Source organism: Dioscorea cayenensis, chromosome 20, assembly GCF_009730915.1.
Source record: "Dioscorea cayenensis subsp. rotundata cultivar TDr96_F1 chromosome 20, TDr96_F1_v2_PseudoChromosome.rev07_lg8_w22 25.fasta, whole genome shotgun sequence".
Classification (NCBI taxonomy): Eukaryota; Viridiplantae; Streptophyta; class Magnoliopsida; order Dioscoreales; family Dioscoreaceae; genus Dioscorea; species Dioscorea cayenensis.
Window position 1 is genome coordinate 30,908,393 of NC_052490.1, and position 20,107 is coordinate 30,928,499.

The 20,107-nt window shown below is 38.8% G+C and overlaps 1 protein-coding gene across 3 annotated transcripts; it reads left to right on the top strand.

The window, feature by feature from the left end:
* The first annotated feature begins 275 nt into the window (after positions 1–275).
* On the top strand, positions 276–19,749 carry LOC120251915 (probable LRR receptor-like serine/threonine-protein kinase At1g53430). Of its 3 annotated transcripts, none has more exons than XR_005533522.1 (23): positions 276–484; positions 2,625–2,862; positions 2,956–3,024; positions 3,252–3,323; positions 3,417–3,488; positions 3,758–3,829; positions 4,136–4,207; positions 4,306–4,377; positions 4,456–4,527; positions 5,051–5,122; positions 9,475–9,546; positions 9,656–9,721; positions 9,813–9,875; positions 9,958–9,996; positions 10,076–10,125; positions 10,300–10,679; positions 10,803–10,998; positions 11,071–11,214; positions 17,831–17,949; positions 18,055–18,265; positions 18,357–18,594; positions 18,736–18,906; positions 18,985–19,124. XR_005533522.1 is itself a non-coding variant. In XM_039260562.1 (23 exons), the coding sequence occupies exons 1-23, from the start codon at positions 376–378 to the stop codon at positions 19,312–19,314; spliced, it is 2,979 nt and encodes a 992-aa protein (XP_039116496.1). In that variant the 5' UTR covers positions 276–375; the 3' UTR covers positions 19,315–19,749. The 3 variants fall into 3 exon arrangements, 2 of the variants coding, with proteins under 2 accessions (XP_039116496.1, XP_039116497.1); XM_039260562.1 differs by having other exon boundaries at positions 18,756–18,906; positions 18,985–19,749; XM_039260563.1 differs by lacking the exon at positions 18,985–19,124 and having other exon boundaries at positions 18,669–18,749.
* The last annotated feature ends 358 nt before the right edge of the window (positions 19,750–20,107 follow it).

Here is a 20,107-nt window from a genome sequence, read left to right on the forward strand (position 1 = left end):
CCAAAATGTAAAGATTAGCATTATCTGATGTCAAGTCTCTAGTACTGAAGACTCTGTTTTATCTGTGGAAAAATCAAAATGAAGAACTGACAGCCGGGTCGATGGTGTTGATAGAATTGTTATTATTATACCAATAATTGAAGACCAAACAATAGTAAAATCTTCCTGAGGTTAACATGTGACTCACTAAGAGTGACGTTGGATCTTTTTACAGAAATTAACCAGGGTCCAATTCCATCATCAATACGTTTTTGTGGAAATAATTAAGAGGGGGTGCTTAGGATTCTTCAGACTTCAGATAGGAATGAACCTCTCCACTCAAGATTCAAGAAGATGATTTTACTCTAGTAGAGATAAGGATAGCTATAGGAGAAGATGGGATTCAGTCATGGACTTGTTGCACTCTTTCTCTTTCTCTGTGTCTTGGTTTGGAGCTGCTCTGAGACTGTCCACTGCAAAAACCAAACCCTCCCTCAAAGTGAAGGTATGTTAACCTTTTTTCTATCATCCTAATTATTCAAATAATATGATATGATGTGATAGATCATGAGTTCATATCAAATGTGTGATTATTTTTGTTAGACTACTTCTGTCTGGATGAAAAGATAATATTACATGCTGGCAAGTTAGGACTTTCTAGGCACATGAGCTCATTATTCACATGATAAGAATGATCATGCATGGGAATATGATATCATATTCCATATGATCATCCTGTCCAACTACTTCTGCCTGGAGAAAAATATCTTATCGCAAGGCTCTCAGTGCGCAAAAGAAAATCCAGCAACTTCCCCATCTATTTTTTTTAATAAATAAACCACAATTTTATTAATAAATAAATAAATAATAAAAAAACAACAAAAATAAACACACAAAAAGAACAACTTTTTTAGTTTAATAAAAATGGCTTATCCACTTTTTCAAAAAATAAATAAATAAAATAAACACACAAAAAACTCTCACCAACAGTGAGGAGCTCAAAACTAAAAAAGACAAAATAAAAAAAACTGCAACTGACTGGCAAGACTATTTTCTACTCTACTTTTTTTTTTCGTAATTTTATTTATTTTTTAGCCTTTTATTGTGATTAAAAAAAGAAGTCTAACATATGTTTTGTTGCCTGTGTTGTGCTGACCTTTGCCCCCGTTTTGTTTTTTACATGCTAAACCAGAAACTATTTCGTTTTGTAATATAGTGTTTTTTTAAAGTGGATATTTATTCATTTTATAAAAGAAAAGCTCTTTTGTCTAAAAAGAAATCTATGTAAAATACTCCTTGTACCCCAAACCAAGTATTTAAATGATGGGTTTAATTATTTAAATAGTCCTTCTATTTTTCAAGTGTGCTCTTTAGGTCCATCTACTTTAAATTTTAATATTTTAATCTAGAAACTAACATGGCTCAATTTGAACAGTAGTAGGACTAAAAAGCTTATAGTTTAAAGTATATAGGCTAACATAGCTCAATTTAAGTAATAGTGGAACTAAAACATTACCGTTTAAAGTATAAGGACCTAAAAAGCACATTTGAAAAAATAGAGGGACTATTTACAAAAATATTATTTCTTAAATGATGTGTGTGGGCATGCATTTCTTTTTGCTCCAAGTTGAAAATTAAAAAAAAAAAAAATCAAATGGCGCTTAATCTAGTGATTTGGTTTTATTACGGAAAATGAAGGTGAAATAATTAGAAAGTCTCGAGTTCAAGATTTGTTTAAAACAATAATAGTAATAGATCACCTATGAATGCCCATATAGAAAAGATTATTTGAAATAAGTAGAAAGAGAGGATTAATCTTAAAAGAAGTAAAGAAGTTTTTGTTAATAGATGTGAATAAGCTAAAACAATTAATATTGAAGTTGAGAAGGAAATAAAATTCCAACTATTTTTTCATAGTATATTTTCTATTATTTTATTTTATTTTTAATTAATTTATAATTTATCTACTTTTAATAAACAATAAAAAAAATTAAAAAAAATCAAACAAAGTTGTTAGATGACTTCTATTATGTGTTGTTATAAAAATGATTAAAATGAAATATTTTATTTATTATTTATTTATTTATGCCGGGAAGAAAGAGCTTTTTTAATATTATTTTAAATTGGTTATTTTAAAAATAAATTTCTTTCTAAACAATTCTCACAAATATTATAAAATAGCTTTTATTAAATAATAAATAGAAAATTTAAAATAGATAACCACTAAATAGCCTAGTGGAAATCACTGTGTCTATTAAAAAGAAAAAACATGTATATGAAATAACGTAATTCGCTGAAAATGGATAAATTTTCATACAATAAATAGATAAAATAAAAAATCTGAAAAAAAAAATAGCTACCAAGAGGAGATGAGCCATACTCTTCTCCCAAAGAGGCACTGGATTGACAGAAAAGGACCTTATCTTGTATAGGCATATTGTGATTTTAGAGCTACTACCTTGAGATCTCAAATAACACAACCATCGAAAGTATATAACAGAGCATTTTTCATTTTATATAATTTATAAACTATCATTTTCTATATCTAAATTTTTTTTATTGATATGGGCAACATAAAATATTGTTTAAAATCACAATAAGCATAAAAGATGTGAGCTAATAATTAATAATGAAGTGGTGAACAGTGGTTGCACTGAAGAAGATAGGGGCGAAGTTGGGGAAGCATTGGGACTTCACAGTAAACCCATGCACTGGGGCCTCCGGTTGGGTGGACCCCATCTCCAACTGGCCAGTGGCAGCCAATGTCACGTGCGGCGCATGCAAGGGCAATTATTGCCACGTTACCAGCATCATCCTTACAGGACAGAATCTCACTGGTTCCCTGCCTGATGAGTTCTCTAATCTCACCTTCTTGCAAGCCATGTAATTACTTATTTCTTAATATTCGATCTCTGCATCATGTCATTAATGACTTTTTTTGTTTAATTTATCTAGTATGGTTTGCTTAATTAACAGAGATCTCCGTATGAATTATCTGAATGGTACTATTCCTACAGCATGGGCTTCAACCCCTCTTATTGACATGTAAGTTTCATGTAATTTTTTTAATCCAAGTCTCTCCTCATTTCTGGTGAGTATTTCAGACCGTTTTTATTTCTAGTTCTTCTTTTTGTCTCAAACCGCTGTATTTCTCCGTACTCTTTTTATTTTAATAAATTTGTGGTTTATCCACTTTATTTAATATATATATATATATATATATATATTAATCCAAGTCCTTCGAACTTGTGAATTTTTTCTCTAATTTGTAGTGAGCTTATGGGAAATTGCATTACTGGACGAATTCCAGATGAGCTGGGTAGAATCACCACCCTGCAATACTTGTATATGCTTTTTCCTTTTGTTTTCCATTTCATTTCGATTAATTTGGACTTCTTATTTTATTCATGTTTATTTAATTATTTATTTAATCATAGATCATTGGGAAGCAACCTAATTGAAGGCCCGCTTCCAGAGACTCTCGGCAATCTCACAAACTTGTTGGGACTGTGAGTGATATATATATATATATATATATATGTGATATACAAACATATATATATAGCATCATTTGTGAAAATTACAAAGAGAATGAGGGTCATTGGGACATTAGCAAAAAGATTCTTGAGTTTTCGTCCATGTCTTTTCCCAATTGAGTTTTTTTTAACATAAAAGTTTGTGTTTTACTATATTATCATCAATATTTTTATTTTATTTTTTCAATCAATTTGAGTATCAACGTTCCCTAATTTTACAACAATAATGTTGTTTTTTGCAGCGAAATTACAGCAAATGCCATCACTGGGAGGCTACCAGAGTCATTGGGGAATCTAAAAAACATTACTTTCATGTAAGTCAATATTATTCAATCTTATTGTTCATCCAAACTATTCACGTGGCACAAACATTTGTAAATGAACCTCATGTTTTTTCTCTTTCGATCATTGGTGCGGATTCAATTCCCAACACCTCATACATGATTCTTCTGATCTGGTGCTTGAATTAGTAGATGATTCATATTATTTTATTATTATTATTTTTTTTAGAAAAAATGGATAAACCACACTCATTAAGATAAACCAAGTATATGATTCATATTATATCCATCAGCATTTCCAAATGAGCTTCTCTTATAAATCTATTTATTTTTTTACAGCTATATCACCGGCAATCCCATCACTGGCAAAATTCCTGGTTTTATTGGAAAGTGGACACAACTGGATACATTGTGAGTGAGATCGATGTCAATAAAAGGCATTTGATTTTGTGAAAATTTTAAATTTCTTAAAAAATGATTTTATACATGAAGCTTGAGTATATATGCAGAGAGATGCAAGGCACCTCCTTGGAAGGCCCTTTTCCTCCCATCATTTCTACATTGGGAAGCATAAAAAATCTGTAAGAATTATTAAGCTCTATGTTCAAAAAAGTAATTTATTTACTACTATTTGGCTTAAAAAATGTGTTATGTTACAGGGTAATTTCTGACATGACAGGAGGTAATGGGAAGTTTCCACCATTACAAAACATGACAAATCTGCAAAGATTGTATGTAGTCGTTTCCACACTAGTATGTCTTTTCATATATATACATATATATGTCATCGACTGGAGAAACTTGGGAGAATTGACGTTTAATGGAATATAGAGAAAGATATACTCTAACTAGGCTATAATTGTAAAAGTTATTAACCTGGTACAGGGAATATTGTAGTACGTAAAGATAGTTACTGTGTTAATCCAACAATTTAATTATATGGTCACAAATTGGAACAAACTGACGAAGTGATCCCAAAAGTGGAAATGTACCACTATTTCGTCTTGTGTTGTTCTTAGTTTGTTATTTTTTTTTTTAATAAATTGTGAGATATCCATTTTTAATATATATATATATATATATTTCACTATTTTTTAGTGTGGCCTGTAAACCAGAAACATTTGCATGTGATAAAATAATATTGATTTTTATTTCGGTTCTTTAGCGACTCCTGCTCCTTAAGTTCTATCTATTTCCTTTTAATTGATTAAATGTGGCTATTGAATTTTAAATGTTGGTTTATGGTTAGCTCAGGGTTTTGAGGAACATGTCAATAACCGATGAGCTACCTACCTATATTGGGAATATGAAAATGCTCCTCATCTTGTAAGCTTGTTCTCATATCTCAGTTATATTTTATTTTCAATTTTTTAGATATCTATTGACAGATGAAAAAAATTAAAAGATTGATGTTCTATGCCATTTTAAAAGAAAAAAAACAAAAGTCATAGCCCTGTTTATTTTTTTATTATTTTTTTATTGTTGCTCTGCTAGGTTCCTCTTCCACATAATTGGAAGATACTGTGTTTTCTATGTGTCACTTGTGCACTTGTTTTTGTCTACCCCTCCAATATTTGTCTCTCCCATGTCTTTATTATTTATCTATTGCTTTTTTTGGTTGTTTTTTATTCTTTGTTTTTTTTTATTTTTAAATAAAATGAATAAACCACAAATTTATTAAAAAAAAAATGTACAGAAGAGAACTAAGAAAAAAGAAACACCAAACAAAAGAACAACAATAATTAAAACTGAAATCCTCACCAGAGATGAGGAGAATAGTAAACCAGACAAGAGAAAGACTCAGACGAAAAACAGAAGAAAATGATAACAAGTTGAACCGCCGAAGTCAATCATCAGGGGACATAGGCCTGCCCAGCAACAAGTGAAGCAAACTACTCCTGATCAGTGGTGTGCGCCAAATTGCCGATAATACCTGTCGATCTAGAGCTCAGAAAGGTGAGGGATCTCTTGATCCTTTGTGTAGCATCTGAGGAATTCTGCTGATGAGATACCGAATCTGTAGAGATCCAAGAAAGAAGCCTATTAGCAATCTTATAAAGAATTGAAGAAATAGGAGAACAGTTTTGGTTGAAAATACGATTGTTACGTTCTAACCAAATATTCCATAAGATGGCTCTAGAACAAAGATCCCAAAGGTTCCTGTAAGAAGAGTTCAAGGACGCGATCTAATTGGTCCAGATAATGGAAATAGATGATGGAAGGGATTCTAGATGAAGGATTTGTCTGAAGAAGGACCAAATACGCTATGAAATAATACAATCAAGGAAAAGATGATCCATTGTTTCCAAATTATTATGACATAGAAAACATGTGTCAGTGGCATTTGGATTGCAACCTTTTTTAAATAGGTTATCAAGTGTAAGAATTTTGTTTTCTCTGACTAGCCAACAGAATAAAGTGATTTTACTAGGAGATTTAGTTTTCCAGAAATGGGAATAAAGTTGGCTGCGGAGTCCTCCGTCGATTAAGAAATTGTAGAATGATTTAACAGATAAGGTTCAATTTTTTTCGAGAGACCAGGTGTAGGAATCCTCTAGAAAATTAACACCGTCCGGAATAGAATATCTGTCACCATTTCCAATTAATTTGGTGATGCAAGAACGGAATGAAGGAAGGATGGTATTAATACCCGCCCAAAAGAAAGATTTATTTCTTGGTGGGTTTTAAAATAAAATACCCGTAGACTCTCTAATAGCGTAGTTGGCGTTAATGATCTTGGTCCAACAAGAATCCTGTTTGATGGTGAATTTCCACCACCATTTTCCAAGTAAAGCTTTGTTGAATTCCTGGAGATCAAGAATTCCCCAACTACCCATGCTGCGTAGGCGACAGATCATTTTTCATGTGACCAATCTAATTCCCTTAGAATTGAGATCATGACCTTTCCATAGAAAGTTTCTCCTGATCTTATCAATCTCGTGAATGACCCAGGCTGGCAGTTTGAATACTGACATCTAGTAGACTGGGAGGGAAGATAACACGGAATTGATAAGGGTTAGACAACCCCCTAGAGAAAGGTAGATTGCTTTCCAGGAAGTGAGTCTTGATCGAACAGATTCAATTAACTTTGTCCAGTCTTGTCGTCTAGGTCGTCTGCCAGAAAGGGGAACTCCAAGGTATGTAATGGGGAGGCAATCTCTATTGCAATTAAGAATCCTTGCAGAGGAGGAGAGTGGTTGGTAACCATAATTAATTAGTAGATTATAGACAACTTTTCGAGTAATTAATTGAAAGGTCAGAGCAACCTTCAAAGAGATAAAGAATTAATTTAATGATATTAAGATCTTCATGCCCCCAGCAGAGAAAATAATTAGATCATCTACGTATTGTAAATGGCAGATTCTGTTTGAGTGATCAAGTTGAACTCCAATTAATGCTTTGGAATTAATAGCATGATTAAACATAGCACTGAGGGTATCGGCTGCCAAGGCAAAGAGAAGGGGTGAAAGAGGATCACCTTGTCTTAAACCCTTTTTGCAACGAATAAAACCCTGCGGAGTTCCATTAATGAGGATTTGTGTTTTGGCAGTTTTGAGAATGGTGTGTATCCAAGAAATCCAACGGTTGCCAAAACTTCTAGCTTCTAAAATCTCGAGGAGAAAATTCCAGTCTAGAGAATCAAAGGCTTTAGTAAAATCAATTTTAAAAGCAAAGCCAAGAAGTTTTCTTTTTTAAAGGTTAAAGATTACTTCCTAGGCGGCGATTATGTTGTCTGCAATGCATCTTCCCTTAATGAACCCGGATTGAGAATCGTCAACAAGAGAACTAATCGTTTGACTCAATCTAGAAGAAAGGATCTTGGAAATGATTTTACAAGTAGAATTGATGAGACTGATGAGTCTGAATTCGGTGATCTCAGTTGGTGCTTTAGTTTTGGCTATGAGAGTAATATGAACCCGATTAAGACATTCAAAATTAATAGAGCAATCATAAAAATCCCTACAGAGATTAAAGAGATCTTCCGGAATGAGGCTTTAGTGTTTTTGAAAAAAGAAAATTGGGAAACCATCTGGGCCAGGGGATTTATCCGCATTTAAACCAAACACCGCAATTTTGATCTCTTCAGAAGTGAAAGGAGTTTCAAGTGAAGAAAGATCCACTCTTTCTTTGTAATCAAATAGATGTTGCCAGTTCAGTAAGAATCTATGAGTAATTGGGGTACCAAGAAGGTTTGAAAATGATCAGTGAAAACTTTCCTGATTTCTTGGTTTCCATCAAACCAACTCCCGTTACTACGAATGCGGGATATGAAGTTTTTATTCATTCTGCCATTAGCCATTAGATGAAAAAATTTAGTGTTTGCATCACACTCTTTGAGCCAGGTAATACGAGATTGTTGTTTCCAATAAATCTCCTCTTGTTTTAGTAAAGTGTAAAGTTCAGAGCGAATAAGAGAAACACGATTAGATTCTTCCTCAGAAAGGGTTCTGCTTTCGTTTAATGAATCAAATGAATTTAGATCAGCAAGCAATCATTTTTTGTGGAGATTGGAAGCTCCAAAATTTTCTTTTGCCCAAGTGCATAGATTAGGTTTTAATTTTGTGTGTTTTTTTGAGACAATGTAAGCACCACAACCAACAAAATTATGATCTGTCCACCAACCATGAATTAAATTTTCTAATTGATCATTGGTGTACCAAGATTTTTCAAATCTGAAAATTCGTGATTGAGGAAGATGATTTCCGAATTCCAGGAAAATAGGGGTATGATTAGATCCAAATCTGGGTAGAGCACTTTGGATAGATCTAGGAAATATTAGTGGCCAATCATGCGAGTAGAGGAATCTATCCAGTCTGACCCAGATAGGGTCGGATTGTCCATTAGTCCAAGTGAAATTGCGTCCATGTAAAGGAGGATCAATAAGTTTAAGATCACCTAGGAGTTTTTGAGATTTAGCAATATCCCTAGGGTTATTGTCTCCTTTGTTTTTGTCGTTCAGAGTAAATAAAGTGTTGAAATCTCCGCAGATTAACCAAGGTAAAGTGTGTAAATCTCCTTTGTTTTTTCAATAAATTATGATTTATTTATTTTGTTAAAATAATAATTTGAAAAAGTTTTATATCTCCTCCACATGTTTTAGTAAAATAAAAAAAGAGATTTTATCTTGATATGTGATGAATTTTTTTTATACAAGTGGATAAACCCTATGCTCTTCTCGAATTTTTTGACATCAAATTGGGCCATGTTTTTTGTTTATATAAAAGTGGATACACCACAAAGTTCATTAGAAAAGAAAATAAATATAAGATGATTATAATTTTTTTATAAAAAAATAGTTACAAAATTGAAATAAGAAATTAGGATAAAAACAGCTACTCATTTCCAAATGAGCAAACTTGACATGCCTACAACTCTAATCCCCTAATTTGAAGCGGGAGAGCTATAGCAACCATTGTGAAGATGGTGTTCACTTTTCATAAAAATAAATAAATGAATAAATAATATCTAATATATATAATTTTTTTGATAAATTCCAACATATAATAATTCCATATTAATACACACATATATATGGATTTGGCTCATGAAGCACTACTTCACATCTTTTTGTGATCCAGCAGTATCTTTGTATTCAAAACCACACGCACATTATTTAGCAAATATATGTGTGAATTGGCTTGTATATTCTTGTGCTGATACAATAATTTTGTTTCCAGAGATTTGAGTTTTAATGCCTTGACTGGACAGCTACCAGGCAGCTTACAAAGCCTGTTGTATCTTGAATACTTGTGAGTTTATTTCTGATACATCATTTCGAGTCCGTTACTCACAGCTACTCAATGTCTTGTTTATTCTCTTAGATCCTATGCAAGCCAACTCAATAATACTATTTATCAGGTTTCTTAACAATAACAAGCTAACTGGAGCAATACCAGAGTGGATGCTGAAAACTGGATTTCACATGTATGCTATGCTAATTAAAATAAATTGATTCTGTCATTAATTATCACCTATCTTGTGTTGCATATCTCACTCATGATACACATTGTTACAGTGATATATCTTATAACAGTTTTAACGCATCCAATGCACCCACCGATTGCTCTACGGACATTGTGTAAGGATTCAATTTATCAGGTTTTATTTTTCTTAATAACCAGGTTTTAGTTACTGATTGCTCATTTGGTTTATATTTGAAGGAATATGGTATCTAGTTATTCATCATCAAAGGACAATTTGTAAGATTTTTACACTTTCAATAAGCCTGCATTCAAATAGCTTTGCTTGTTATTTGCACTGAACATGCTTCTTTTGTAGGATAAACCCATGTTTGAGGAGGAACAACCCCTGCTCTGGGATACCAACAAGTGAGTATATATTTTCGTAAGATTTTCTTTTCTTTCCCCTTTAAAAAGAAAATCTGAATTTATATTGTTTTCCCCAACAGTATTTTAAATTGGTTTATCCAAATTTTTCCAAAAAAAAAAAAATCCCTTGAATTATTTCCAACTGATTGTACATGTGACTTGAAACTTTTACAGATCACAACTTGTTTATAAACTGTGGCGGCCGCAAGATTATCATTGATGGGAATGAGTATCAAGAAGACATGGAGGCTCAAGGACCATCATATTACAATTCTTATAATGAAAAATGGGCTTTTAGCTCTTCCGGTTATTTTCTGATCAGCACCCAAGACATGCCATACATTGTGAAAAATGTGTCGCCTATATCAGGCGCATCCAGTGCCAATCCTGAATTGTACACAACTGCTCGTCACAACCCCATCTCACTTACATACTATGGTCTTTGCCTTCTGAATGGAAATTATACAGTGAACCTGCACTTTGCTGAGATAATGTTCACTGATGATCAAACTTATTCCGCTGTAGGAAGGCGCTTCTTTGATGTGTCTATTCAGGTTATGTTTCACTGCGTTAAGAAGTTGTTTCCTCTATCTTGCTCTATTTTTCTATTTTTTTATTAGCATGCAAACTTTAGCTTGCAGTAAAAACTTAAATTGGGCCACCAATTATCTGTGTAGGGAGGGAGGGTCTTGAGGGATTTCAATATTGCAAAAGAAGCTAATGAGACAGGTCGAGCAATCATCAAGAGCTTCAATGCTATGGTAAGTAGCAACACTTTGGAGATTCACTTGCAGTGGGCTGGGAAAGGGACCACGACAATTCCTCGTCCTGGAGTATATGGACCTCTAATTTCAGCAATTTCAGTTACACCCAGTAAGTCTCCACAAAGTAAGTCTGTTTATCCTCAATCTGTGTTCTTGTCTTCACTCTGAAAATGTTTTGCAGACTTTAAGCTGAATACCGTTGAAAATCATGAGTTACCTAAAGGGACAATTTTGGGCATTATTGTGGCTGCTGGTTGTCTGGTGATTGTCTTGGTCTCAGTCTTGGTCTACTTTTTCTTGAGAAGAAAAGATGCTGAAAACAATGGTGAGATAATGAGATTGCCCTTCATCTGTCCTGCTATATATATATTTTTTTTTGATTTTTTTAAAAAGGTGGATATACCACATTCATAAATAAAAAAACAGGGAGTCAATACAGTAGCAGTCCACTAGACGTGGAACTACACACCCAAAACCCAACAAAATGGAAGGAACAACTGGTCTCCTCCTGACCGACAAAGATAAACAACACTACCCTGCAGTCTCCTCCATAACCTCCTCCGTCGTAACAGTAGCCTCAGCCACCTCAGACTGAGGTCCAGTGAACTCTAGACTGCGCCGAATGGCGGAAATAGGATCAGCGAGCGACGATCTCAACCCATCCGGAGCTGCAGAGAACCAAGATAAAATGCAGTGGTCAGTCTTAAGTAAAACATCATGCGGGCTAACATGTATATCATCAAAAATAGCATCATTTCTCGCAAGCCAGATAGACCACACAAAAGTTTTGACCACCCAACCCCCAATCTCACGCAAGGAGGGTTGTAGGGCCATCCTCCAACTTTCCCAAAGCAGAGACATAGATCGGGGGAGAGACGGTAACTGAAAAGTCCCACGTAAATTCTCCCACACCTCAAGACCAAACCGACAATGAAGAAACAAGTGATCAACCGATTCCGACGCTGCATGACAAAGCACACACGTGTCAGTCGGAAGCCTGTTGCATCTACGCTTAGCCAAATTCTTTTGGAAAGGTCCCTGTCCGAGGAAAGTCAATATCAATTGGGCATCGCAACCCACCATCATTGAGTCGATCGTAGAAAGATTTGACCGAGAAGGAGCCATTTGCAGTCAAACTCCACATTCTTAGATCGCGTGAACCAACCGAAGAAGTAGTCCGAGAAGAAAGTAACGTCACAATATCCGAGCTATTCGAGAAAGGTTGAAGATCAAGCCAATACCACATCTCACGAACCAAAGCATTCTTCAGCGAAGCCCCAGAGAAATCATCCGGCCACAGGTGCATAGGAGCCCGACCATTGAGCCAACGGTCCTTCCAAAACAACGTTTCCATTCCAGCATTAACTTTAACCGTGACACAACTTCTAAAGGCCATCAAACCTTTCAAAACACCCGACCAGAAAAACGAGACTCTGCCTCTAGGTAGACCAAACAGATCCCAATGTGGCAGCCCATAGTTGAATTTAATCACCTTCGCACAGCACCAGTTAGAGTCAGTTAGAAACTTCCATCTCCATTTCCCTAGTAGAGCCGAATTGAAAGCAGCCAAGTCCAAAATGCCCCAGCCTCCTTGCTCCTTAGATCTGCAAATGTTCCTCCAAGCCACAAGATGGCAACTACGAGAATCAGTGTCCGCACCCGACCACAAGAAGTTCCTGCGAATACGGTCGATACTTTTGATAACCCACCTAGGGAGACGAAAAATGGACATCCAATACGTCGGTACTGAGGACAGGACCGAGTTTAGTAAAGTAAGTCTCCCCCCGATAGAAAGATAGTTTGATTTCCAAGTGGACAGACGTCCTTTGATTTTCTCGATTAAGCTCCTCCAGTCCTGTTTACGGGGGCGTCTACCAGAAATCGGGATGCCCAGGTAGTTAACCGGTAGGAGGTCCACCGCACAACTAAGAGTCCCAGTAGCCCTCACATCGGGAAGCTGGCTCGGATTGGTATTGAATAAGCAAGTTTTGGCAAAGTTGGTTGCCAGACCCGATAAACCTTCGAACACCAACAAAATCAGTTTAACTACTCTCAGATCCTCAGCACCACCAATTGTCATAACCAAGAGGTCATCAGCGTAGTGCAAGTTACAGATGCGCCCCCTTTCCCCAAGCGGAACACCAACCAAGATGTGCGAGTTAAGCGCATTATCGAACATCGAGCAAAGAACATCAGTGACCAAGATAAACAACAAAGGCGACAGAGGATCACCTTGCCTGAGGCCACGCTGATATCTGACATAACCTCTAGGGGAGCCATTAATTAGGATGGAAGCTTTCGACGTACTCAGGAGAGCATGTATCCACCCAATCCATTTCGCTCCAAATCCCCGGACTTTCAATAGGTCGAGCAAGAAGTCCCAATCAACCGAATCAAAAGCCTTTGCAAAGTCCACCTTTAGAACATGCCCAACCAATCTTCTTTTATGGATACTGAATAAAAGTTCCTCGGCCGTCGCAATATTGTCTAAAATGCATCTTCCTTTCAAGAAGGCCGACTGAGCATGATCCACAAGTTGCTCCATCACCGTGCTGAGCCGCGAAGCGAGAATCTTGGAAATGATTTTCGTGGAAGAGTTAATCAAACTTATCGGTCGGTAGTCCCCAGGTGCTGCCGGGCTCGCCACCTTGGGGATGAGAACAATGCTAGCCCAGTTAACTCGCTCTAAGTTCGCCTTCCCAGAGTGAAAATCTTCACACATTTTCCAAACCTCAGCTTTGACGGTCTCCCAATAGGTTTTGAAAAACAGCATAGGAAAACCGTCCGGGCCCGGAGCTTTGTCGCTTCCAAGTTCAAAAACCGCTTTTTTAACCTCCTCAATAGTAAATGGCCGCTCAAGGTGAGAAAGATCAACCCTAATTTTCCCCCTCAGGAGCATCTGTAAGTCAACCTTAAAGCGAAAAGGTCGTTTTTGCCCAAACAGAGCCCGAAAACGATTTTCGAAGACTTTTCCAATCTCCCTGATCTCCGTGACGGAGTCCTCCCCAATTTTAACGGAAGGAATAAAATTTGAGTTTTTCCTACCGTTAGCCACAGCATGAAAGTACTTAGTGTTCTCATCCCCCTCCTGGAGCCAACGGGATCTAGATCTTTGCTTCCAATACAACTCTTCTTGTTTGCGAATTTCACCAAGATTTTCCTTCAGACCCAACTCCTTTTGGGACTCCTCCGGGTTAAGTAACCTTGACTCTTTGGCGATGTCCAGAAGCTCCAGCTCATGAAGTAATGCCAGCTTGCGCAGTTTAATGGAACCAAAACACTCCTTGGACCATAAACGTAATTTTTCCTTCAGCCCCTGCAATTTTTTTAGCCAGCACAAAAGCCCCACACCCCTGCAGATTACAGCTGGCACACCAACTGGAGACCAAGCTGGCAAAGCCCTCCACCGAAGTCCAAGCGAGCTCGAAACGGAAGGGCCGAGGATTGAAGCAGTGCATTCCCACCTCGAGTCTAATCGGCACATGATCGGAACCTAAACGTGGGAGGCAATTTTGAAATAAACGTGGGAAGCGCTCAACCCAATATCTATTGACAATGAACCGATCAAGCTTAACCCAAGTGGGGTTAATTTGCCCGTTTGACCAAGTAAACCTTCTTCCCAACGCTGGGGGTTCAAAAAGGTTCATATCATTGAGAAACAAACTCGCATCCCGGATGTCGTTGAAATTTGGTGGCCCACCACATTTATCGTCGAAAGAAAATATGGCATTAAAGTCCCCACAGATCACCCAAGGCACCCCCTGAGAGGGACAGCAACCCCTAATCTCCTCCCAGAAGGCACCCTTCAAGTGGTGTGCATTCGGTCCATAGACTGAAGTGCATCTCCAACTAAAGTTATCCCTTTAAGAAACAAAGTCAACTGAAATACAAAAAGTGCCCCTCGTAGACACCGAGCCCGCAAGGGAGACACTATTCCATCCTATAATAATGCCACCAGAAGTCCCAACCGAAGGAAGCATATCAAATTTATCCAACCGAGGGCCACCTAACTCCCTCTAGGTCATCGCCGGAATGGAACTAAGTTTTGACTCTTGTAAACAGCAAACATCCGCAAAGTGAAGGTTCAGAAAATCTTTAACTAGGAAACGCTTAGCCGGGCTTCCTAAACCCCTAACGTTCCAGGTAACAATATTCATAAAAACTATCTAGTGACCTCGGACCTCAGAGGAGGTCTCCGCCTGCTCAAGCTGAGCATTCAAACAAGACAAGGTACGGTTCATTTCTACTTTACGAATATATCTAAACATTCATTCTCATGTAAAGCAGAAGCATCAAACAAGATACCACAAGCAGAACAATAATTCACTAACTGAGCATTGGTATAATCGGAAATCAGAAGAGGCTTTGGAGACTTACCTTCAGGAAGGTCTCCACGAAGCAACTTCTTCTTAGTCGATCTCGGTGGCACCGCCACGAACCCCGCCTCCTCGTTCCATCTGGACGAAGGTTTTTTTGACCTCTCACTCTTCCTGGTTCTCAAGGCAGACACCGTAGCCGTAGATGAGCTACCCACTTTTAGACCCGGCAACATGTCCTTTAACGATCTTTCAAAGTCAATAACGGAGTCATCCGATCCATATTCCTCATCTATGTCGGCACTCTCTTAGCCATGATCATTGCCCTCCCCCCCTTTGCCAACCTCCCTAGGCATCAAAGAAGGCGTTAGGACCCACTGACTCGCAAGGAAACTCCATTGAAAACCTTCAGGAGGCGCTGCATCGGGTTTGCAACTGGCTACCTCCACGGCCTCAAAGGAACCCAAGTTATCTAGTCCCATGATTTTCTCACCCTCCTTCCTAGGCCCAGCCGGCTCAACCATAGAATTCTCAGTTTGCTTTTCAGACCCCTCCCTAGGTCCATCACCTTTTGGATCAACACTCCCCACCCTGCTCGGCCCAACACCACCAACCGGCCCAACAACAGATTTCCGGCCCGAGTCATGGCCCCACTCCCCAAGGAACATTGGGTCTAGGCCCCTCTCACCCTCCAGCAAGTGTGGATCCGGGTTTAGTTCGAGGCTCGGTCCAATTCCCAGCGCAATTGGATCCTCAAAGGCTGGCCCACCCGACCAAGTGAGAACCTGGTCGTCAGCCTTTGGAAGCCACGTGGCCTTAACAACCTCGGACGCACAAAAAATCCCGCCAATAGCAACCTTCTCATTCTCAGCACCCGCACTCCTGGGACAAGCAACATCTACATCTGCCGAGTTGCCACGCCGCTCCACCCATTTTCCGACACCGCGATGTCTCGAGCCACAACCCAACGATCTCCCGGATTTTCCATTCTTCTCCGTACTAGGCATGAAGCAACCTTCGGTCCGACCATGCAAGGCCCGATGGTCCGACGCCCTGCGTGACAGAAAACGCAGAGGAGCGTTCTCGCCAGTGTCACGGGAGCTCTGCTCAACCGCTGCCCTGTTTTTCGGTCGCGATCGGTCCAAGTTTTTGATGTGGGAGCTCTGCTCAACCAACATACGAACCTGTAAAGATGTACCGCCAGTAACATCTTTCCCGGAGGCGAGCATCTCCGTTGTGCCATCCATATTCGGGTGCAGATCATCGCCTACCTTCATCGCCTGCGACGCCCCGGAGCTCTGCCCTGGGTGGGAGCTACGCTCAACCGACCCCGATCTCGCAAGTCAACCTCCACCTCTGGTTTCTTCCCTTTATCGTTCAGATCGCTCCTTCACAGTGAAGACTCCACCAACGATTCCCCCGAGCCCACCTCTTTGAGCAAAAAGCGCCCCAGATCACACTTGTATATCGTAAGCCCGGCCTTATCGTCCGTGATGAGCACCAAGTACCTTCTCATCCCCAGACTGAGATCAACTTCAATAGGTAGAGACACCCCCTTTCTCCGGCGAACTAGAGCAGAGATGAAGGTTTTGTTGGTCTTGAATTCCTGCGATAACGAGACCAGTCACCCACAGCCTTCATCACCTCCAGAATAACACTCCAACACCAGCCATGCAGCGGTAAATTCCATATTCGTATCCACTGGCCCTCCCCAGACGCCCGCTCTGTCGCCCCCAGTTCGGCAGACCAAGGTGCAAACCTTGCCGAGCATCTTCCGTCCCTCGTCGCAAAGGACCTCTCGCCCAGTTTACAAACCTCTTTTACCTCCTCCCGACTACGCAGTGGGATCAGGTATGTGATGTCGTTCACCGGGGTTAAAGCTCCAGTGATAGAACAGTTGATGATCGACGGCAAAACCTCGGCCAAAGCCGAGTCAGTGACATAACCGGACATCATCGTCAGCACCGCCACTTTGGACAGTTCCTCCATGACCGCAGTGATCTTCGGGGAGATAGGTAGGGACATTGAAGATCTCCAGGGAACAATGGAATGCGAACGTGGCGGTGAGCAAGTAACCTCCTTCTGGACCCCTGCCCGACTAAGAACCGCACACTCAGTCAAGTTTTTAGTCCGCACATGCATCCGTTTCCTCTTGGGGCTCCGACGAGGCTCCATCCTACAGTTCGCAGCAACATGGCCGAACCCCGAACAGCGGAGACACACCACCTGATGACGGCATTCGGCAGTCTTGTGTGTTGTCCTGAAGCATCTCCCGCACGAGCGTTCAACAGGCGAATGCGGGCGCTTAGTACTCAGACGAACTTGAGCCGCATCTGACCCTCGCCATGCCCCACCTTCAAGCTACCATGCTCCTCCGAAGAGGAACTAACTACTTCGGAGAAGGTCGGACCTTTCTTAGCCGTCCCGTCCGCAACACTACCTGAAGAGTCCAACCGCTTTGACCCCTTCTCCGGCTTCTCCGACAACGTGCCGCTCCACAATTCTCCGAGGAGGCTCATCCTTCCTTCGTCCTGCTATATATATATATATATATATATATATAATTCTTGGATTATGTAATTTAATGTAACCTGTTTGGTGTATGTGACTCATGTGACCGTGCAGAACTTCGCGGCCTAGAGTTACAGACTGGAATTTTCACCTTAAAGCAGATCAAAGTTGCAACCAAGAACTTTAATCCTGCAAATAAGTTAGGAGAAGGTGGTTTTGGACCGGTTTACAAGGTAATCTATGTAATCGGATGGTATTTGTCTTGTTGTAATTAAATTTTTACATCTTCTAAAATCCCACTTTGTCGCATTCATTAATTGTGTATTTATCTGAAACAGGGTGTTTTGCCAAATGGTTCTCTGATCGCTGTGAAGCAACTTTCTTCAAAGTCTAGGCAAGGGAATCGTGAATTTATAAATGAGATAGGAATAATATCTGCTCTACAGCATCCCAATCTTGTCAAGCTTTACGGCTATTGCATTGAGGGAAAGCAGTTATTGTTGATCTATGAATTCATGGAAAACAACAGCCTCGCAAATGCTCTTTTCGGTGGGTGCTTTGGTCAGATTTTTTTTTTTTCGAATGTTTTTGTTATTGCATTTCTATTGATTAATTGAATGGCAGAAGTTTGGCTTTACAGGTCCTGAAAGAGACCGACCAAAATTGGATTGGTCAGCAAGGCAGAGAATTTGCCTGGGCATAGCTCGAGGCTTGGCATATCTCCATGAGGAAACAAGGTTGAAAATTGTTCACAGAGACATCAAGGCAACAAATGTGCTGCTTGATAAACATCTCAATGCGAAAATATCTGACTTTGGTCTGGCTAGACTTTCTGATGAAGATGTAACCCATATAAGTACGAGGATTGCCGGCACTATGTAAGCGAAACATTTGTGTTTGAGTGTTTATTATTATTATTACTTTATGGTGATTTATCAAGATTGCTTTTAAGATATGCAGCAAGGGAAAATCTAAAATCTCTGCTTTTATTTCCGGATTCCATTTAAGAACATCCTTAGTTGCTCATTTTGCTTGATAGAGGATATATGGCACCTGAATATGCAATGCGAGGTTACTTGACGGACAAAGCTGATGTTTATAGCTTTGGAGTGGTCATGTTGGAGACTGTCAGTGGGTTGAGCAACACTACCTACAGGCCAAAGGAAGACTCTGTGCATCTTCTTGACTGGGTAAGTAACTTAATGATCTTTACATTCACATTAATAAGATATAAAAAAACACGACTAATCAAATGCAATGTTCTCCAGGCTTATATTCTACAAACGCAGGACAGGTTACTTGAACTTGTTGACAAGAGCCTTGGTAAAAACTACCCAGAGGAAGAGGCAATGATGCTGTTGAATTTAGCTCTCACATGCACCAATTCTGCTCCATCTCTTAGGCCTACAATGATGACAGTGGTGAACATCATTGACGGCAAGAAGGCTGTGCCGGTGTTATCTAGAGAGGACACATGTTCAAACAATAACCTCGGTACTTGTTTTGAGGCCTCTGAGATGCTCTCTGACCATAGCCAGTGGACCAGTTCATCAGTATCTCATGACCCGTGGATGATGTCTTCAGTGACTACACGTTGAAGACCTAGAAGGCAAGAAGACTCATGGATTTCATCAACCTGCCGGTTTGTTTCTGATTAATAGGATTTAAGTATTATAGGTTATGAATATGATACCCACAATGCTAGATTAAAATATTTGGACATTCTTGGACGAACAGCATATTTCTGAAAGGATATCTGCAGAGTTGGACATAGAAGTCTCACTTATATATATATATATATATATATATATATATATATATATGTATGTATACATATTTAGGGAAATGTGGACATTGTTCAAACTATGAGGAGAAGTTTGGATTTCATCGAGTCTAGAGGGGTGAGATGACTAACCCCTGAGCGACGCACATCAATATGTGACCAAGCTGTTCAACTCCTGTTGGGTTATTTAAAAAGCATAACTTTCTAAAACACTCTTTAATTGGTCCAGTTTCTTTTATGTTTTTCCTCAGTGCTCGACTTGTAAACTTTATTTCTATACTGTTGTTTTGAGTTCTACATGCTTTTTTTTTTTTTTGAAAAAAAAGATAAACCACAAATTTATTAAAAAAGAAGCAAACGGAAGAAACAAAGCGCAAAAGAAAGGACAACAAACAAAGAAACAAAGTAGGAAACTGCTATCCTCACCAAGGATGAGGAAAACAGAGTACAAAGAAATTAAAAAGGTGGAGGAAAGAGAAGAGCAAACTGAAGCCGGCGAAGTCAGCCAAATTCTACATGCTTTTAGATTGTTGTTTTTATTTCTATTTTTAAATAAATTATATATTATGATTTATTTTCTTCGTCAAAAAAAATATATATGTAGACAT